The sequence below is a fragment of the Pongo abelii genome, chromosome 15, assembly GCF_028885655.2.
Source record: "Pongo abelii isolate AG06213 chromosome 15, NHGRI_mPonAbe1-v2.0_pri, whole genome shotgun sequence".
Classification (NCBI taxonomy): domain Eukaryota; kingdom Metazoa; phylum Chordata; class Mammalia; order Primates; family Hominidae; genus Pongo; species Pongo abelii.
In genome coordinates, this window is record NC_072000.2 from 38197998 (window position 1) to 38219362 (window position 21365).

Consider the following 21365-nt stretch of genomic DNA (forward strand, 5'->3'; position numbering starts at 1 on the left):
AGTAGTAAAGATAAGAAACTTCTCAGGCTACTGTCCAAAAAAAATCGGCTGGACGCGGTTGCTCACGCCTGTAACCCTAGCACTTTGGGAGGCCGAGGCGGGCGGATCACCTGAGGTCAGGAGTTCAAGACCAGCCTGGTCTACTAAAATACAGAAATTAGCCGGGCATGATGGCGGATGCCTGTAATCCCAGCTACTCGGGAGGCTGAGACGGGAGAATCGCTTGAACCCGGGAGACGGTGGTTGCAGTGAGCCGAGATCACGCCACTGCACTCCAGCCTGGGCGGCTGAGCGAGATTCCGTCTCAGAAGAAACAAAACAAAAAAACAAAAAACAAAAAAAATCGAGGACGGCTCACCATCTAAGCATAAAACGAAGGTTGAACAGATTACACAGAATGTCTCAGATCGTGTGAGTTGACTATAAAACATAACAGTGGCCGGACGTGGTGGTTCACGCCTGTAATCCCAACACTTTGAGAGGCTGAGGTGGGCAGATCACCTGAGGTCGGGAGTTCGAGACCAGCCTACCAACATGGAGAAACCCCGTGTCTACTAAAAATACAAAATTAGCCGGGCGTGGTGGCGCATGCCTGTAATCCCAGCTACTCGGGAGGCTGAGGCAAGAGAATCGCTTGAACCCGGGAGGCGGAGGTTGCGGTGAGCCGAGATCGCGCCATTGCACTCCAGCCTGGACAACAAGAGCGAAACTCCGTCTCTAATAATAATAATACAATAATAATAATAGTGTATTTACAGATTTCCCCAAGTGTTTAAAAATGGTTTGTTGTCCAGCGTTATACACTTAACTCGACCAGTGCACGGTTTGCATAGTGGACAACTTTGTACTTTGTCCTGATTTTTTTTTCCCTCAAAGTAAGAGGCTTGAGTCCCCCCCGACTCCACCCGGCCCCCCTCCTTTAGGTTTTCCTAGGTTTCGTCGCCGCGTATGTTACAGCCATTTCTGACAGGCCTACCAGGGAAGACGCTCAAGGAAAACGATGTTCTGTCAAGCTGCTTGGGGAAATCTTAGTGCTTAATGTTTAACCGGGGGGAGGAGGCGAACCTCATAATAGTTGTGCCCTGTGGGGAAGACTTCCGTTGGGCTGGCGGGAAGAGAAGGGGCCGAAACTTGCTTTTTGCTGAAAGGAAGGTGAGCCCAAACCCGAGCCCTGCCCGGCCCAGACGCTAGGTCCCTCGGGGACTGGGCGGTGGGGCCGCAAGCTCTTTCTCTTTCTCTTTCTCTTCTTTCTCTTTCTCTTTCTCTCTCTCCCCCTCTTTTCTTCTCTCTCTCTATCTTCTCTCTCCTGTCTCTCTCTCTCTTCTGTCACTGTCTCTCTCTCTCTGTCTTCTCTCTCCCCCTCTCCTGTCTCTCTCTCTCTTCTCTCTGTCACTGTCTCTCTCTCTGTCTTCTCTCTCCCCTCTCTCCTGTCTCTCTCTCTCTTCTCTCTGTCACTGTCTCTCTCTCTCTCTGTGTCTCTCTCTTTTATCTGTCACTGTCTCTCTCCCTCTCTCTCTCTCTCTCTCTCTGTCACTCTCTCTCTCGTCCTCTCAGGCCTCCCTTTCAGGTCCCAGACTCCCGGCCGCGCGCCCACTTGCGCCCACCCAGCCCCGGAGACACCCATGCCTGTCCCGCGCCGTCAGTAGGTCCCCGGTCTGGGAGCTGGAGAGACCGGAGCGCCGGGGACGACCCCAGCGAGGGCGTGGCGTATGCAGATGAGCACGGCGCGCGGAGGCTGCCGGTCACGCTCGGCCTGGGACCCCACGTCCCGCGCGCGATATCCGAGCGCTGTCGGGGTGTCTTCTCCTAGTGGTGAAGGTGGAGCGAGGGGGCTGGAGAGGGTGAGGGGGCTGGGGCCGCACGAGAGAAGTGGCCGTGTGTTTAGAGTGTGGTGGGCGCGAGGGTATGAGAGGAAGCCGCGGTGAATGCTCATACTTACCTGGCAGGGGAGATACCATGATCACGAAGGTGGTTTTCCCAGGGCGAGGCTTATCCATTGCACTCCGGATGTGCTGACCCCTGCGATTTCCCCAAATGTGGGAAACTCGACTGCATAATTTGTGGTAGTGGGGGACTGCGTTCGCGCTTTCCCCTGATTTGTTGGAGTTAAAGAGTAGCTGTGACCAGATGCTTGGTGTTTACGAACGGCTTATTTGTTTCTCTCTGATTTTGAGTTTCGGTGGCTGGAGAATGACTTTTGTGTTTTTTCCCAATTTGTAGAGAATCCTTTAGCAACGAGTAAATCATGCTGTTGGTTTCTGTTCTCTCCGGTATTCTCGCGAGAACGTCACGATCTCGTGCTTCCTCCACGCCAAAGCCGCGTTTTTTCTGGAAGTTTGGCGTGTGTAGAGAAAAAGCCGCAACTGCTGTTTCTTCCGTGGGGAAAATATCCTAGGATCTGTTAACCGCTGGCAGAGACGACAGAATATATGTGGGCAATTAATCCTGGTACATGCAAGCATCCGGGTTAGAGGTTTAGGAAGGACCTGTCGGGGTTGAGTTCCCACCCAGGGGGAGATCGAGTCCGCGGGAGCTGCTGATCCCACGTGGCCAGGCAGGTGCTGGGCTTGTTGGCAGCAGGGTCTTCTGGAAGGACTAGAACGGAGTCATCCCACTCCCAAAGAGAAGCAGGCGTGTCATGCATGACAGTGAAGGCCGGACTATACAGTAAGGCCCTCAAGAACAGGAGACTTTGGGTTCTCGCTAATGGCCTTGGGAGACCACGCAAGACTGGTCAGAAAAGCCATGTAGAAAGGCTTTTCAGGAGCCTGGCGCGGTGGCTCACGCCTGTAATCCCAGCACTTTGAGAGGCCGAGGCGAGCGGATCACTTGAGGCCAGGAGTTCGAGACCAACCTGGGCAACATGGTGAAACCCCCGTCTCTACTAAAAATACAAAAATTAGCCAGGCGTCGTGGCGCGTGCCTGTAATTCCACCTGCTCCAGAGGCTGAGGCATGAGAATTGCTTGAACCCGGGAGGCGGAGGTTGCACTGAGCGGAGATGGCACCCCTGCACTCCAGCCTGGGCGACAGAGCAAGACTCTGTCTCAAAAAAAAAAAAAAAAAAAAAAAAAAAGAAAGAAAGAAAAAGGCTTTTCATGAATGCTTTCAGGAGAGTCTCCTGACAGCCTCTGTACATGTCCCCAGGAGGAAACAAGAGACTCTGATGTTCAGGGCCACCATCCTGACATGGACCTTTCCTCCAATTATAATGTTGCCATTTTGCTGTCTTAAGACCCTTATGTCCAAGCCTTCCCAGACCTCAGCACCCCCGGGATATGTGTAATAGAAGGGTAAATACAGGCCAGGCGTGGTGGCTCACACCTGTAATCCCAGCGCTTTGGGAGGCCGAGGTGGGCAGATCACCTGAGGTCAGGAGTTCGAGACCAGCTTGACCAACATGGCGAAATCCTGTCTCTACTAAAAATACAAAAATTAGCCGGGCGTGGTGGTGTGTGTCTGTAATCCCAGCTACACGGGAGGCTGAGGCAGGAGAATCGCTTGAACCCAGGAGGCGGAGAGGTTGCAGTGAGCTGAGATCGTGCCACTTGGACCACTCCAGCCAGTCTGGGCAACAGAGCGAGACTCTGTCTGTCTCAAAAAAAAAAAAAAAAAAATTAGCCAGTTAGCCATGTGTGGTAACGCAAACCTGTGGTTCCAGCTAAGGAGGAAGGCTGAGGCCAGAGGACCGCTTGAACCCAGGAGTTCGAGGCTGCAGTGAGTAAGCTAACGCCACTGCACCCCAGCCTGGATGACAGAGAGAGACCTTGTCTCAAAAAGCAGAGACTCACGCCTCAAAGGAAGGGGAAATGTCTCTTTTCCTTATGGCACCAGGGGCACATGTTTTTGTTTTTTCTTTTATGAGGCAGGCTCTTGTCACTCGGGTGGGAGTGCAGTGGCGCCATCAACCGCTCACTGCAGCCTCCTCCTGCCTTCTGTTTTGTTTTGGTTTGTTTTGTTTTAATTTAGAGACGAGGTCTCTTGCTGTGTTGCCCAAGCTGGTCTCCAACTCCTGGGCTCAAGTGATCGCTCTCGCCTCGGCCTCCGAAAGCGCTAGGATTACAGGCGTGAGCCACCGTGCCCGGCCAACATTTTTCTTTCCTTCTTCCAGTTTTGTATTTACTTTTTTTTTTTTTTTTTTTTTTGAGACAGACAGAGTCTCGCTCTGTTGCCCAGACTGGCTGGAGTGGTCCAAGTGGCACGATCTCAGCTCACTGCAACCTCTCCGCCTCCTGGGTTCAAGCGATTCTCCTGCCTCAGCCTCCCGTGTAGCTGGGATTACAGACACACACCACCACGCCCGGCTAATTTTTGTATTTTTAGTAGAGACAGGATTTCGCCATGTTGGTCAAGCTGGTCTCGAACTCCTGACCTCAGGTGATCTGCCCACCTCGGCCTCCCAAAGCGCTGGGATTACAGGTGTGAGCCACCACGCCTGGCCTGTATTTACCCTTCTATTACACATATCCCGGGGGTGCTGAGGTCTGGGAAGGCTTGGACATAAGGGTCTTAAGACAGCAAAATGGCAACATTATAATTGGAGGAAAGGTCCATGTCAGGATGGTGGCCCTGAACATCAGAGTCTCTTGTTTCCTCCTGGGGACATGTACAGAGGCTGTCAGGAGACTCTCCTGAAAGCATTCATGAAAAGCCTTTTTCTTTCTTTCTTTTTTTTTTTTTTTTTTTTTTTTTTTGAGACAGAGTCTTGCTCTGTCGCCCAGGCTGGAGTGCAGGGGTGCCATCTCCGCTCAGTGCAACCTCCGCCTCCCGGGTTCAAGCAATTCTCATGCCTCAGCCTCTGGAGCAGGTGGAATTACAGGCACGCGCCACGACGCCTGGCTAATTTTTGTATTTTTAGTAGAGACGGGGGTTTCACCATGTTGCCCAGGTTGGTCTCGAACTCCTGGCCTCAAGTGATCCGCTCGCCTCGGCCTCTCAAAGTGCTGGGATTACAGGCGTGAGCCACCGCGCCAGGCTCCTGAAAAGCCTTTCTACATGGCTTTTCTGACCAGTCTTGCGTGGTCTCCCAAGGCCATTAGCGAGAACCCAAAGTCTCCTGTTCTTGAGGGCCTTACTGTATAGTCCGGCCTTCACTGTCATGCATGACACGCCTGCTTCTCTTTGGGAGTGGGATGACTCCGTTCTAGTCCTTCCAGAAGACCCTGCTGCCAACAAGCCCAGCACCTGCCTGGCCACGTGGGATCAGCAGCTCCCGCGGACTCGATCTCCCCCTGGGTGGGAACTCAACCCCGACAGGTCCTTCCTAAACCTCTAACCCGGATGCTTGCATGTACCAGGATTAATTGCCCACATATATTCTGTCGTCTCTGCCAGCGGTTAACAGATCCTAGGATATTTTCCCCACGGAAGAAACAGCAGTTGCGGCTTTTTCTCTACACACGCCAAACTTCCAGAAAAAACGCGGCTTTGGCGTGGAGGAAGCACGAGATCGTGACGTTCTCGCGAGAATACCGGAGAGAACAGAAACCAACAGCATGATTTACTCGTTGCTAAAGGATTCTCTACAAATTGGGAAAAAACACAAAAGTCATTCTCCAGCCACCGAAACTCAAAATCAGAGAGAAACAAATAAGCCGTTCGTAAACACCAAGCATCTGGTCACAGCTACTCTTTAACTCCAACAAATCAGGGGAAAGCGCGAACGCAGTCCCCCACTACCACAAATTATGCAGTCGAGTTTCCCACATTTGGGGAAATCGCAGGGGTCAGCACATCCGGAGTGCAATGGATAAGCCTCGCCCTGGGAAAACCACCTTCGTGATCATGGTATCTCCCCTGCCAGGTAAGTATGAGCATTCACCGCGGCTTCCTCTCATACCCTCGCGCCCACCACACTCTAAACACACGGCCACTTCTCTCGTGCGGCCCCAGCCCCCTCACCCTCTCCAGCCCCCTCGCTCCACCTTCACCACTAGGAGAAGACACCCCGACAGCGCTCGGATATCGCGCGCGGGACGTGGGGTCCCAGGCCGAGCGTGACCGGCAGCCTCCGCGCGCCGTGCTCATCTGCATACGCCACGCCCTCGCTGGGGTCGTCCCCGGCGCTCCGGTCTCTCCAGCTCCCAGACCGGGGACCTACTGACGGCGCGGGACAGGCATGGGTGTCTCCGGGGCTGGGTGGGCGCAAGTGGGCGCGCGGCCGGGAGTCTGGGACCTGAAAGGGAGGCCTGAGAGGACGAGAGAGAGAGTGACAGAGAGAGAGAGAGAGAGAGAGGGAGAGAGACAGTGACAGATAAAAGAGAGAGACACAGAGAGAGAGAGAGACAGTGACAGAGAGAAGAGAGAGAGAGACAGGAGAGAGGGGAGAGAGAAGACAGAGAGAGAGACAGTGACAGAGAGAAGAGAGAGAGAGACAGGAGAGGGGGAGAGAGAAGACAGAGAGAGAGAGACAGTGACAGAAGAGAGAGAGAGACAGGAGAGAGAAGATAGAGAGAGAGAAGAAAAGAGGGGGAGAGAGAGAAAGAGAAAGAGAAAGAAGAGAAAGAGAAAGAGAAAGAGCTTGCGGCCCCACCGCCCAGTCCCCGAGGGACCTAGCGTCTGGGCCGGGCAGGGCTCGGGTTTGGGCTCACCTTCCTTTCAGCAAAAAGCAAGTTTCGGCCCCTTCTCTTCCCGCCAGCCCAACGGAAGTCTTCCCCACAGGGCACAACTATTATGAGGTTCGCCTCCTCCCCCCGGTTAAACATTAAGCACTAAGATTTCCCCAAGCAGCTTGACAGAACATCGTTTTCCTTGAGCGTCTTCCCTGGTAGGCCTGTCAGAAATGGCTGTAACATACGCGGCGACGAAACCTAGGAAAACCTAAAGGAGGGGGGCCGGGTGGAGTCGGGGGGGACTCAAGCCTCTTACTTTGAGGGAAAAAAAAATCAGGACAAAGTACAAAGTTGTCCACTATGCAAACCGTGCACTGGTCGAGTTAAGTGTATAACGCTGGACAACAAACCATTTTTAAACACTTGGGGAAATCTGTAAATACACTATTATTATTATTGTATTATTATTATTAGAGACGGAGTTTCGCTCTTGTTGTCCAGGCTGGAGTGCAATGGCGCGATCTCGGCTCACCGCAACCTCCGCCTCCCGGGTTCAAGCGATTCTCTTGCCTCAGCCTCCCGAGTAGCTGGGATTACAGGCATGCGCCACCACGCCCGGCTAATTTTGTATTTTTAGTAGACACGGGGTTTCTCCATGTTGGTAGGCTGGTCTCGAACTCCCGACCTCAGGTGATCTGCCCACCTCAGCCTCTCAAAGTGTTGGGATTACAGGCGTGAACCACCACGTCCGGCCACTGTTATGTTTTATAGTCAACTCACACGATCTGAGACATTCTGTGTAATCTGTTCAACCTTCGTTTTATGCTTAGATGGTGAGCCGTCCTCGATTTTTTTTGTTTTTTGTTTTTTTGTTTTGTTTCTTCTGAGACGGAATCTCGCTCAGCCGCCCAGGCTGGAGTGCAGTGGCGTGATCTCGGCTCACTGCAACCACCGTCTCCCGGGTTCAAGCGATTCTCCCGTCTCAGCCTCCCGAGTAGCTGGGATTACAGGCATCCGCCATCATGCCCGGCTAATTTCTGTATTTTAGTAGACCAGGCTGGTCTTGAACTCCTGACCTCAGGTGATCCGCCCGCCTCGGCCTCCCAAAGTGCTAGGGTTACAGGCGTGAGCAACCGCGTCCAGCCGATTTTTTTTGGACAGTAGCCTGAGAAGTTTCTTATCTTTACTACTTCTCCCATTGAGTCCAGTTCCCCTCTCCTTGGATCTGGTTTGGCCTTAGTGACTACCTTGCACAACGGCATGTGGCAGAAGTGATGCCCAGGGTCTCCCGAGGCTGGGTCGGAGGCATCCTTACAGCTCCCATCTGGGTCTCCCGGAATCGTCTTGGAGGTTTGCGCCGCCACGGAAGAAGGCTGACTACGCAGGCTGCCGTGTCGTGAGGAAGCCCGAGTCTTTGTGGAGAGAAATGCATGGAAACAGTTTCAGTCCCCAGCCGAGACCCTAGGCATCAGGGAGAAGAACATCAAAACTGCGGACTTGGGATACAAATGAATGATCATTGTTGTTGCAAAGCCCTTACGTTTTGAGGGTGGTCTTTTCGTGAAACAATAGAGAAATGGAACGGGGAGACGGACAGTGAACAGACAAGCAATAATACGAAGCAGAAGGGGGAAAAACGGGGACCAAGGGATAGAGAAGAGGGCATGGAGAGAAAAGGCTGGGGTTGAGGGCTTAACGTGTTAGACAAGGGGGTCACGGAAAGCCTCCCTGCTTCTCTCTGTTTGCTCCAAACTCTTGCTTCTCTTTGCTTGCTCAGCATCAGCGCATAGAACCCCCAAAGGCCACCCCACAATGGCAGCCTCAGCCCCAGAGTTTACGTGTCCTGTTACAAGTCCTAGGGCCACAACCAACTCTCTAGACTCATTTGATTTTCTTCTAATGATATATATATATGTATATATATATATATTTTTTTTTTTTTGAGATGGCGTCTCGCTCTGTCAGCAGGCTGGAGTGCAGTGGCGGGATCTCGGCTCATTGCAACCTCCGCCCCCCGGGTTCAAGTGATTCTCCCGCCTCAGCCTCCCAAGTAGCTGGGACTACAGGTGCGCGCCACCACGCCCAGCTAATTTTTGTATTTTTAGTAGAGACGGGAGTTTCGCCATATTGGCCAGGATGGTCTCCATCTCCTGACCTCGTGATTTGCCCTCCTCGGCCTCCCAAAGTGCTGGGATTACAGGTGTGAGCCACCGCGCCTGGCCTCTAATGTAAAACAATAAAAAAAAAAAAAGAAAAAAAAAAATTCTGGGCCGGGTGCGGTGGCTCACGCCTGTAATCCCAGCACTTTGGGAGGCCAAGGCGGGCGGATAACCTGAGGTCAGGAGTTCAAGACCAGCCTGGCCAACATGGTGAAATCCCCGTCTCTACTAAAAAATACAAAAATTAGCTGGGCATGATGGCGGGTTCCTGTAATCCCAGCTACTCGGGAGGCTGAGGCGGGAGAAAAACTTGAACCCAGGAGGCGGAGGTTCTAATAAGCTGAGATCGCGACATCGCACTCCAGCCTGGACGACAGAGTGAGACCCCGTCACAAAAAACAAAAAAACAAGACAAAACAAAAACCAGAAAAACACATCAACAGCAACAACAACAACAACAACAACAAACTAAACCTCTAATCACAGGTCAGTTTTACTGTTTCTCAGGTCCAGACTCATTTTGTGCTGTTTGCAGGGTATCCTGCAGTGGCCACTCCTGTCTTACTAACAGACCCTGATTTTGTCCACAAGATCAACACACCCAGCTGAAACAGCTCAACTTCCTCATCACACAACACAGTTCTGGCCAGTTAGACACACGTCCCCGGAAAGGGCATCTCCAGGAGAATAAAAAGGCCAAGCCATTTTTTGAAGAAAGTCTTTGTCCCTACCCCCTTTTTCTACCTGGCAGTCAGACTGAGGCCTGGAGTGTAGCGGCCGCCTTGGTACGTGGAAGCAACCATCATGGCCGGGAGACCTTACACCTGGCATGGTAGAGCAGACGGAGGAGGGGCTGCCTGGTGAATAGCCTGGCCAACAGCCCCAAACCGCTACCCCTTAAATTCTGGGTAGGTGAGAAAAAAAAGTCCTGTCTAAGCTGCTCATTGTTTTAGTTACCTGTAGCCAAAGTTAAATCCCACCTAATAGCGTTCTCCCCTCATTTTTATATTACATGCCATTTTTTATTTTATTTTATTTATTTAGAGACAGAGTTTCGCTCTTGTTGCCCAGGCTGGAGTGCAATGGCGCGATCTTGGCTCACTGCAACCTCTGCCTCCCAGGTTCAAGTGATTCTCCTGCCTCAGCCTCCCGAGTAGCTGGGATTACACGCACCCGCCACCACGCCCAGCTAATTTTTTTTTTTTTGAGCCGGAGTCTCGATCTGTCGTCCAGGTTGGAGTGCAGTGGCCCGATCTCAGCTCACTGCAAGCTCCACCTCCCGGGTTCACGCCATCCTCCTGCCTCAGCCTCCCGAGTAGCTGGGACTACAGGTGCCCGCCACCGCACCCGGCTAATTTTTTGTATTTTTAGTAGAGACGGGGTTTCACCGTGTTAGCCAGGATGGTCTTGATCTCCTGACCTCGTGATCCGCCCGCCCTGGCCTCCCAAAGTGCTGGGATCACAGGCGTGAGCCACTGCGCCCGGCCAAAAAGTTGTTTCAAAATTTTTTTGAGAGATAGGATCTCGCTTAGTTGCCCAGGCTGGTCTTGAACTCCTGGGCTCAAGCAATCTTCCCACTTTGTACCCCCAAAGTGCTGGGATTACCGGGGTAAGCCACCGCACCCAACCTCAATCTTCTTGTGATCTGTTATGTTGGCAACCAAGACAGCTACTTAGTGGTTGATGGGTGGACAGTGTATACAGCATGGACACACTGGACAGAGGCATGACTCAATGTTCCAGGCAGGACGGCAACAGATTTCATCACGCTACTCAGAACAGCATAACATTTAAAACATAAATTGTTTCTGGAGTTTCTCATTTAGTATTTTCAGATTTCAGGTGACTGCTGTAACTTGAAGCAAGAAAAGTGAAACTACAGAAAAGGGAGGGCCACTGGACTGCTGCTTTCATTCTACGCCCACTTTTTAGAGTGCATTCCCACAATAAGCACTCTAACAATGTAAACCAGGGGCCAAGGGATGCACCTTCCACTCTACTTCCTTCCCCAGAAAAGACCACCTTGATAAATACAGAATGGCAAACGGTTAAGTGAAACACTGTATAGCTTTTGACCCTATACTTAGTATTTCTTAACATTTACACAGCATTTTCACATTTCCAAAGCAGAGTACCAACATTTATTAATCCTCACAACACCCCTGTGAGGTAGGTCAACATGTCCTTTAGACTAGAGAACTGAGGCAGAGCTCAAGCAAACCTGCCCTGGGCCACAGAGCAGCAGATGAAGGGGCTAGACCTGGATCCAGAAGCTAGGGCTCTCGGTCCAGCATTCATCCACTGGTGGACATCACATGGGCTTATTTTTACCAGTGAAGGTTACGTGAAGGACAAAACGCACTCAGCCAGCAACGGAAACTCAACAGTTCAAACAGCACTGGGGAACACGTCAGTTAAAGAGACGAAACACTGACCAGCTCATGAATGAGGCAAGAGAACATGCTGCTGAGGAAGTGTGGAATCATCACGACTGGGGATTAGACCAAGAACAGGCGCTCAGGAGGGTTCAGGAAAATGTAAACAAACTAGGAACCCATCCAAGGGGTGACAGGCCCAAATGCCTACGGTCTCCAAATGGTAGAAAAATTAGAAAAAGATAGTGGAAAAATCCAACCACGCAACCTTAACTTTAAACTAGGAATGACAGTAATGTTTCTAATGTTCATTCACATTAGAAAGGCCGATAATGTTTGTAATATAACTACTGGCGATAGTATCCTGTTTGTATGCCAACTTTCAAGTATTCTACTCTTCCTTCCCCACAGACAAGTGTTGTTCTTTACAGCAGACCTCTTTCCCTCTACATACCAACCTATCCACCCGCATAACTACTAAGTGGCTCAATGGCCTATGTCTCATGCTTAATTGGCTGAGCTAGGCGCGGAATCCGGGAAACCACAACAGACTGTACTCTGCTCCTGTATTTCAGGAATAACTGTCGCTAACCTGCCTCTGTCCGATTCCACCTTCTACGAAGTACACACAGAGGAGCAGTTCATTCTTCTGTAAAGGGATTGGTGGACTTTGTTCGAGATGCCATTTCAAAAGAAATGAGAAAAAAGAAAAACTAAGACCTGCACTGTAAAGCATAATACAGGAGTAGATTTATTACAGCTACTCCACATTTTCCAGAGTGATACAATGACCATAGAGTTAAAAACTATCACTGTTATCGCTGTTTATTTTACAATAATTGGTTTAGTCTACAAGTTTAAGGCAAACATACTAATGCATTTGCTTTTCTTCTGAAATCATACTTATAAAGATTACATAAAATCTGTCCCAAAACTTCTAAGAAATATTCAGTAATTAAAAATAAGTCTGATTAAGATGCTTTACCAGGATACATGAATGAACTAAGGTGGCATATGCTTTTAAAAACAAAATTTTAAAAATTCAAAAAAGGCAATCTTTATCTTGTTTGAACAATGCATTCTGAAAAGGTTAAACTTCAGAAATTATTTAAAGGTAAATAAGATTGGCAGCCATAAGGAATAGTATTTATAAAATAAACAAGTTATAGAGGCTACTTTAAAGAAGAATGAACTTTGGACTTCTGAGTATGACCAGTGCATGATGATGGACCACTGTCCTGGGGAACACAGTGCGGCATCACAGCACACAGACTGGCATCGCCTGGGCGTGCGCTGCTCCATGTTTCTCAGGAAAAGAGGAGTTGATGCACTTTTTCAGCTGCTTTTTGTTTGTTTCCAGTGAGCATAAATGCTTAACATCATTAAGAAAACAAAAATAAAATTTGAAGGAAGGCAGCCCTTTTTAACAGGAAGGCGGAGTGTGGCTTATGTGTCTCCATTTAACACTGCCAGGCAGTTCTGCAGCAACTGTAGATTACCCTAAAAAAGGAAGAAAAAATAAATTACAAATTTTATTTCAAACAATTCAGAAGACTCCTACTGAAAATACAGTTAGAAACGACATAAAATATAGTGTTAGAAGCCGGGCGCGGTGGCTCATGCCTGTAATCTCAGCACTTTGGGAGGCCAAGGCGGGTGGATCACGAGGTCAGGAGATCGAGACCATCCTGGCTAACACAGTGAAACCCCATCTCTACTAAAAAATACAAAAAATTAGCTGGGCGTCGTGGCGGGCGCCTGTAGTCCCAGCTACTCGGGAGGCTGAGGCAGGAGAATGGCGTGAACCCAGGAGGCGGAGCTTGCAGTGAGCTGAGATCGTGCCACTGCACTCCACCCTGGGCGAAAAAGCGAGACACCATCTCGAAAAAAATATATAGTGTTAGAAGTCATATGACTTTATCGATATATTAGAAATTTTAAAACAGCCATTCATTATATACACATAAAGGGTTAAATACATAAAATTACATAATTTGTTTCACATACAATACTACTTTCTACATACCAGATTCTTCAGTAAATTTCTTTTTTTCTTTTTTTTTCTGAGATGGAGTATCACTCTGTTGCCCAGGCTGGAGTGCAATGGCACCATCTCAGCTCACTGTAACCTCTGCCTCCTGGGTTCAAGTAATTCTCCTGCCTCAGCCTCCCCAGTAGCTGGGATTACAGGTGTCTGCCACCATGCTCAGCTAATTTTTATATTTTTAGTAGAGACGGGGTTTTGCCAAGTTGGCCAGGCTGGTTTTGAACTCCTGATCTCAGGTGATCCGCCTGCCTCAGCCTCCCAAAGTGCTGTGATTACAGGCGTTAGCCACTGCGCTGGCCTTTGTTTTGAGACGGAGTCTTGCTTTGTCACCCAGACTAAAGTGCAGTGGCATGATCTTGGCTCAGTGCAACCTCTGCCTCCCGGGTTCAAGCGATCCTTCTGGCTCAACCTGCTGAGTAGCTGAGATTACAGGCACGTGCCACCACGCTGGCGAATTTTTTGTATTTTTAGTAGAGACGGGGTTACACTACGTTGACCAGGCTGGTCTTGAACCCCTGACCTCAGGTGATCTGCCCACCTTGGCCTCCCAAAGTGCTGGGATTACAGGGGTGAGCCATGGCACCCAGCCTCCACTGTAGGATGTTTAACAGCATCCTTGGCTCACCATGTACTGGTAGTAACCATAGAACATCCAATTGTGATAACCACAAATGTCTCCAGATATTGCAAAATGTCCTCTGGGGGGCAGAGTCACCTCTGGTTGAGTACTACTGTTAATAGAACAGTTATCAAAAATCTAAATACAGAGAACTCAGGTCAGAAAGAACTCGAAAAAGTATAGAATCTGGCCAGGCGCGGTGGTTCACGCCTGCAATCCCAGCACTTTGGGAAGCCGAGGTAGGAGGATCACCTGAGGTCAGCAGTTTGAGACCAGCCTGGCCAACATGGTGAAATCCTATCTCTACTAAAAATACAAAAATTAGCTGGGCGTGGTGGTGCGCACCTGTGTCCCAGCTACTCAAGAGGCTGAGGCAGGAGAATCGCTTGAACCCGGGAGGCAGAGGTTGCAGTGAGCTGAGATCACGCCACTGCACTCCAGCCAGGGGCAAAAAGAGTGAAACTCCGTATCAAAAGAAAAAAAAAGTACAGAATCTGGAAACTGGACACTGACATCAATCTCTAGGAGGACTCAGCAAACTTTTTGTGTAAATGGCTAAATAATAAGTATTTTAGGCTGTTTCAACAACTCCAGTAATGCTACTACGTAAAAGCAGCCACAAAGCATAAATGAATGAGCTTGGCTGCGTTCCAATAAAATTTTATTTATGGACACTTAAGTCTGAATTTCATAATTAATACATTTAATACATGTCATGAAATATTCTTTTTTTTTTTGAGAAGGAGTCTTGCTCTGTCACCCAGGCTGGAGTGCAGTGGCACGATCTCACTGCAAGCTCTGCCTTCCGGGCTTATGCCATTCTCCTGCCTCAGCCTCCCGAGTAGCTGGGACTACAGGCACCCGCCACCACGCCTGGCTAATTTTTTGTATTTTTAGTCGAGACGGGGTTCACCGTGGTAGCCAGGATGGTCTCGATCTCCTGACCTCATGATCTGCCCACCTTGGCCTCCCAAAGTGTTGGGATTACAGGCCTGAGCCACCGTGCCCGGCCGACATATTCTTCTACCTTAAAGAAAAAAAAAAAACCCAACCATTTAAAAATGGGAACACCATTCCCTGCTCACAGACTACAAAAGCAGGTGGGCTGTAGTTTGCCAACCCCTGATCTATAGCAAAACTTTTAGTAGTTCATGACCTCTTTATTTTTATTTTTAGACACAGAATCTCACTCTGTCGCCCAAGCTGGAGTGCAGCGGTGCAATCTCGGCTCATGGCAACCTCTACCTCCCGGGTTCAAGTGATCGTCTCGCCTCAGCCTCTGGAGAAGCTGGGATTACAGGCGTGCACCACTATGCCCGGCTGATTTTTTTTCTTTTTGAGATGGAGTCTCACTCTGTCTCCCAGGCTGGAGTGCAGTGACGCGATCTTGGCTCACTGCAAGCTCCGCCTCCCAGGTTCACGCTATTCTCCTGCCTCAGCCTCCCGAGTAGCTGGGACCACAGGTGCCCGCCACCATGCCTGGTTAATTTTTTGTATTTTTAGTAGAGATGGAGTTCCACCGTGTTAGCCAGGATGGTCTCGATCTCCTGACCTCGTGATCCACCCGCCTCGGCCTCCCAAAGTGCTGGGATTACAGGCGTGAGCCACCACGCCTGGCTGATTTTTGTATTTTTAGTAGAGAACGGGGTTTCACCATGTTGGCTAGCGGTCTCGAACTCCTGGCCTCAAGGGCTGGGATTACAGGCGTGAGCCACTGTGCCCAGCCTTTCTTTAAAAAAAAAGAAAAACAATGAATATTAGAAACCAGCTCAGGCTCAGTAAGAGTAATAATGTCAAACTTATCAAAACATTTTGACAGGGTTATTAGACCAAGAAATCAAAAAACGAGAATAGCAAATGTTAAATAAATTTTTCTTTTTGGCATCCAGGCTGGAGTGCAGTGGCGCAATCTTGGCTCACTGAAGCCTCCGCCTCCCGGGTTTAAGCAATTCTCCTGCCTCAGCCTCCCAAGTAGCTGGGATTACAGGCGCCTGCCACCACGCCCAGCTAATTTTTATATTTTTAGTAGAGACGAGGTTTCACCATGTTGGCCAGACTGGTCTTGAACACCTGACCTCAGATGATCCACCCGTCTTGGCCTCCCAAAGTGTTGGGATTACAGGCTTGAGCCACCGCACCCAGCCTAATTTTTAAATGTTTTTATTAAGAAAGACTTTTTAAAAAACAACTAGTCAAAAAATGATACTGGTTTCCATATTAGGTATTAGATTCTTTCAGAGCTGACCATTGGAGATGTTATGGATATTGTTTTTACTTTAATTAAATAATCTTTAAAATCCCTTTCAATTCTAAGATTCTCTATTCTTAAAATTACTCTAAGGTTTAGGCCAAACTTTATATTAACTACAAGAAGAGGCTTAATTCAAAGTAAACAACTAATGTAAAAAAAGACCAGAGGGCCAGGCATGGTGGCATACACCTGTAATCCCAGCTACTCGGGAGGCTGAGGCAGGAGGATTAACTGAGCCCAGGAGTTTGATGCTATCCTGGACAACATAGCAAGACTCCAGCTCTAAAACATAATTAAATAAATACATTTAAAAAAAACCTGACCGGGCATGGTGGCTGATGCCTGTAATCTCAGCACTATGGGAGGCTGAGGCGGGTGTATCACCTGATGTCAGGAGTTTGAGACCAGTCTGGCTAACATGGTGAAAACCCTGTCTCTACTAAAAATACAAAAATTAGCTGGGTGTGGTGGCACGTGTCTGTAGTCCTAGCTACTCGGGAGGCTGAGGCAGAAGAGTTGCTTGAACCCGGGAAGCAGAGGTTGCGGAGGTCTCAAAACAAAACAAAACAAAACAAAAAATCTCCAGACTAGCCGGATATGGTGGCTCATGTCTGTAATTCCAGCACTTTGGGAGGCTGAGGCAGGAGGATTATTTGAGGACGGGATTTCGAGATCAGCCTAGCCAACATGGTGAAACCCTGTCTCTACTAAAAATACAAAAATTACCCAGGTGTGGTGGCACATACCTGTAATCCCAGCTACTCAGGAGGCTGAGGCGTGAGAATCGCTTGAACCCGGGAAGCAGAGGTTGCAGTGAGCTGAGATCATGCCACTGCACTCCAGCCTGGGCAACAGCGCCAGACTCTGTCTCAAAAAAACAAAACAAAACAAAAAACCCAGACCAACTATTTTGAAGCAGTGAAATAATCTTGGAAAATGTAATTCCAGTTCAGGAATAGTTGTCACAGTATCCCTATGAGAATTGACATTAAAGAATTATCAATGTCATAACTGATTCATTTCTAAATTACATGTAACTTAAATTATTAAATCTTTATTACAACACTACCTTTGCATGCTTCAGTTCTAACTCTGCCAGTTCCACTAAATTTTTTCTGAATGCAGCAACTCTTCTTGTCTTAAAATCTATAAGTTCTGTGAAAAAGAAATTAGGATTATTTAATTTACATAATAGTCATAAAGCATACCTTGTGATTAAAGGTTAACGTAACAGTACCTTGTTTTGCAGACTCAGATATTTTTTCAAATTTCTGACAACATAATTGTTGGGAAGTTTCGGCCTGCAGAACATCTTTATTTTTTGCTCTTGCTTTATCCAGTGCTTTATTAGCATTTTCATAATCCACTAGTGACCTAGACCTTCGATACAGGAGATCCTATAAAACAGAATGCTTCACAATAGTATATATACTGCATGTTTCCAGTAGTCACACCCAGCTACCACTGTCACCACCACAACCATCAGAGCTAACACACAGTGAATACTACATGCCAGTTACTCCAATTTTTTTTTTTTTTTTTTGAAGCGGAGTTTTGCTCTTGTGGCCCAGGCTGGAGTACAATGGCGTGATCTTGGCTCACCGCAACCTCCGAAGTTTTTTTTTTTTTTTTTTTTTTTTTTAAGACGGAGTCTCGCTCTGTCACCAGGCTGGAGTGCAGTGGCGCGATCTCAGCTCACTGCAACCTCCGCCACGCGGATTCAAGCAATTCTCCTGCCTCAGTCTCCCGAGTAGCTGGGACTACAGGCGCACACCACCACGCCTGGCTAATTTTTGTAGCTTTAGTAGGGATGGGATTTCACCATGTTGGCCAGGATGGTCTCAATCTCTTGACCTCGTGATCCACCCGCCTCGGCCTCCCAAAGTTATTCTAATATTTAAAGATTTTTGTAGAGACGGGGCCTCACTATGTTGCCCAGGCAGGTCTCAAACTCGTGGCCTCAAAGTGATCCCCCTATTTTGGCCTGCTAAAGTGGATTACAGGCGTGAGCCACTGCACTCAGCATTTTTTTTTTTTTTTTTTTTTTTTTTAATGAATGAGGCAATTTATTAACCCAGCATGGTTTGTTCTGATGCTTCTTGTTGGCAACTGCCACCTGTCCGGCGATTCTGTCCAGATCTCTCTGTCCCTGAGGTGTCAGTTTGCGGCCCCCATCTTGGTCCTTTTTCACCATTTTTAGCCCCTCCAAGGCTTGGAGGACCCCGTGGGCCACACTCTTGGAGCCTTGGCTAAAGTGGCCAGGCATGACGCCTTTTCTCTGACATCCCCCATAGATCTTGGTCATGGAGCCAACCCCAGCGCCACCCCAGAGGTACAGTTGCCACGCTGTGGAAGCAGCTCGTGTGTAGAACCAGTTCTCATCGTAGGGAGCAAGCTCTTTGTGCTTGGCCAGCTTGACGGTGTCCACCCATTCGGGGACTTTCAGCTTCCCAGACTTTTTGAGGAAGGCTGCCAGAGCTCTGACGAACTCCTGCTGGTTCACGTCTTTTACAGTAACTCCAGGCATCATGCAGCCCAGCCTGCACGCTGCCAGCCAGGGGAGAGGGCTCAGTCCATTTTTTAAGTAACAGCTTTAATGAGATAGTCCATGTACCACATAACTCACAATTTAAAATATGTAATTCAATGGTTTTTAGCAAGCTCACAGAACTGAGGATCACCATAATCGATTTTAGAACACTTTCATCACCCAAAAAGAAACCCCACGCCCATTAACAGCCACTTGCTATTTCCCCATGTGTGCCCATATCCCTAGACGACTGCTAATTTGCTGCCTATTACAGATTTGCCTATTCTGGACATGTTTTTTTTTTTTTTTTTGAGATGGAGTCTCACTCTGTTGTTTAGGCTGGAGTGCGGTGGTGTGAACTCGGCTCACTACAACCTCCACCTCCCGCGTTCAGGTGATTCTCCTGCCTCAGCCTCCTGAGTAGCTGGGACTACAGGCGTGTGCCACGAAGCCTGGCTAATTTTTGTATTTTTAGTAGAGATGGGCATTCACCTATTCTGGACATTTCATAAAAACGGAATCGTGTGATTTTTGTGCCTGGCTTCTGCCACTTAGCATGTTTCAAGTTCATCTATGTTGTAGCACAAATCAATATTTCACTCCTTTCTACTGCTGAATAGTATTTCACTGTATGGCTATATCACGTTAATTCACCAGTTGATAGGCATTTGGTTTATTACCACTTTTTGGATATAATTAATAATGCTGCTGTGAACATTTGCATACAAGTGTTTATGTGGACATGGTTTCATTTCTCACTATTAAGGAATGAAATTGCTGAGTCATATGGTAACTCTACATCAAACCTTTGAGAAACTGCCATATGGTTTTCCATAGTGGCTGAACATTTTACATTCCTACCAACACCATATGAGAGTTCAAATTTCATCACTCACATCCTTGCCAACACTTATTAACTGTTTTTTGGGGAGTTTTTTGTTTTGTTTTTGGAGATGGAGTTTCGCTGTTGTTGCCCAGGCTGGAGTGCAATGGCACGATCTCAGCTCACCGCAACCTCTGCCTTCTGGGTTCAAGCGATTCTCCTGCCTCAGCCTCCAGAGTACCTTGGGATTACAGGCATGTGCCACCACGCCTGGCTAATTTTGTATTTTTAGTAGAGATGGGGTTTCTCCGTGGTCATGCTGGTCTTGAACTCCTGACCTCAAGTAATCTGTCCGCCTCTGCCTCCCAAAGTGCTGGGATTACAGGTGTGAGCCACTGTGCCTGGTCTTATCTGTTTGTTTGTTTGTTTTAAATGAAGGCCACCTTGTGGGTATAAAGTGATATCTCACTTTTTTTTTTTTTCCCCCGAGACTGAGTCGTGCTCTGTCATCCAGGCTGGAGTGCAGTGGTGTGATCTTGGCTCAGGGCAACCTCTGCTTCCCAAGTTCAAGCAATTCTCCACCTCAGCCTCCCGAGTAGCTGGAATTACAGGCGCCCGCCACCATGCCTGGCTAATTTTTTTGTATTGTTAGTAGAGACGGGGTTTCACCATGTTGGCCAGGCTGGTCTTGAACTCTCAACCTCGTGATCCACCCGCCTCAGCCTCCCAAAATGCTGGGATTACGGGCGTGAGCCACCGCACCTGGCCTTCTCTCTTTTTTTTTTTTGAGATGGAGTCTCACTGTGTCGCCCAGGCTGGAGTGCAGTGGTGCGATCTTGGCTCACTGCAAGTTCCGCCTCCCGGGTTCATGCCATTCTCCCGCCTCAGCCTCCCAAGTAGCTGGGACTACAGGCGCCCACCACCACGCCCGGCTAATTTTTTTGTATTTTAGTAGAGATGGGGTTTCACCGTGTTAGCCAGAATGGTCTCCATCTCCTGACCTCGTGATCCGCCCCCCTTGGCCTCCCAAAGTACTGGGATTACAGACGTCAGCCACCGCGCCTGGCCCCAGCCTTCTCTTTTTATTGAGTTTAAGAGTTCTTCATATATTCTGAGAATATAAATTGTGTTACATCCAGACAATGGAATATTATTCAGCACTAAGAAGAAATGAGCTATCAAGCCATGAAAAGACATAGAAGAGGCCAGGTGCAGTGGCTCACGTCTGTAATCCCAGCACTTTGGGAGGCCAAGGCAGGTGGATCACGAGGTCAGGAGATCAAGACCATCCTGGCTAAAACGGTGAAACCCCATCTCTACTAAAAAGACAAAAAATTAGCCGGGCGTGGTGGCGGGCACTTGCAGTCCCAGCTACTTGGAAGGCTGAGGCAGGAGAATGGCGTGAACCTGGGAAGTGGAGATTACAGTGAGCTGAGATTGCGCCACGGCACTCCAGCCTGGGCGACAGAGTGAGACTCCGTCTCAAAAAAAAAAAACAACAACAAAAAACGGAAAGACACAGAAGAAACTTAAGTGCATGTAACTAAATGCAAGAAGCCCATCTGAAAACACTATATACTACATGATTCCAACTATATAACATTCTAAGTAAAACTATGGAGACAGTAAAAAGATCAGTGGCTGCCAGGGATTGGGAGAAAGGAGGATGAATGGAGAGAGCACAGAGGATTTTTACGACAACAAAAATACTATGTATAATATTATAATGGTGGGCACATATCATGCATCCATAGCACATTTCTTTTTATTACTGAGTACTATTCCATTGCATGGCTATATAACAATGTGTTTATCTCACCATCGATTGGATATTTGCGTTGTCAATTTTCAGCTGTTACAAATAAAGCTGCTGTGAACACCTGTATGGACATATGCTTTCATTTCTTTCTTTCCTTCTTTTCAATAGAGATAGGATCAGGCTATGTTGCCAGGCTGGTCTTGAATTCCTGGCCTCCAGCAATCCTTCTGGCTGGGCCTCCCAAAGTGTTGG

General features: G+C 48.4%; 1 protein-coding gene and 2 non-coding genes across 3 annotated transcripts in view; 1 reads left to right on the forward strand and 2 right to left on the reverse strand.

Moving 5' to 3' along the window:
* Positions 1 to 1931: 1931 nt before the first annotated feature.
* Positions 1932 to 2095, forward strand: LOC112128908 (U1 spliceosomal RNA). Its single transcript, XR_002911355.1, has one exon. It is a non-coding gene; the product is annotated as a U1 spliceosomal RNA (small nuclear RNA).
* Positions 2096 to 5646: 3551 nt separating this feature from the next.
* Positions 5647 to 5810, reverse strand: LOC112128919 (U1 spliceosomal RNA). The gene has a single exon (XR_002911365.1). It is a non-coding gene; the product is annotated as a U1 spliceosomal RNA (small nuclear RNA).
* Positions 5811 to 10827: 5017 nt separating this feature from the next.
* The window catches only part of SNX6 (sorting nexin 6), a gene marked incomplete at its 5' end in the record, with an annotated part of 66491 nt that continues 55953 nt past the window's right edge, over positions 10828 to 21365 (reverse strand). Inside the window, 3 exon segments of the mRNA NM_001133163.1 lie at positions 10828 to 12584; positions 17071 to 17156; positions 17239 to 17398. Of these exon segments, the coding sequence (NP_001126635.1) occupies positions 12531 to 12584; positions 17071 to 17156; positions 17239 to 17398 (300 nt within the window). The 3' untranslated portion in view covers positions 10828 to 12530.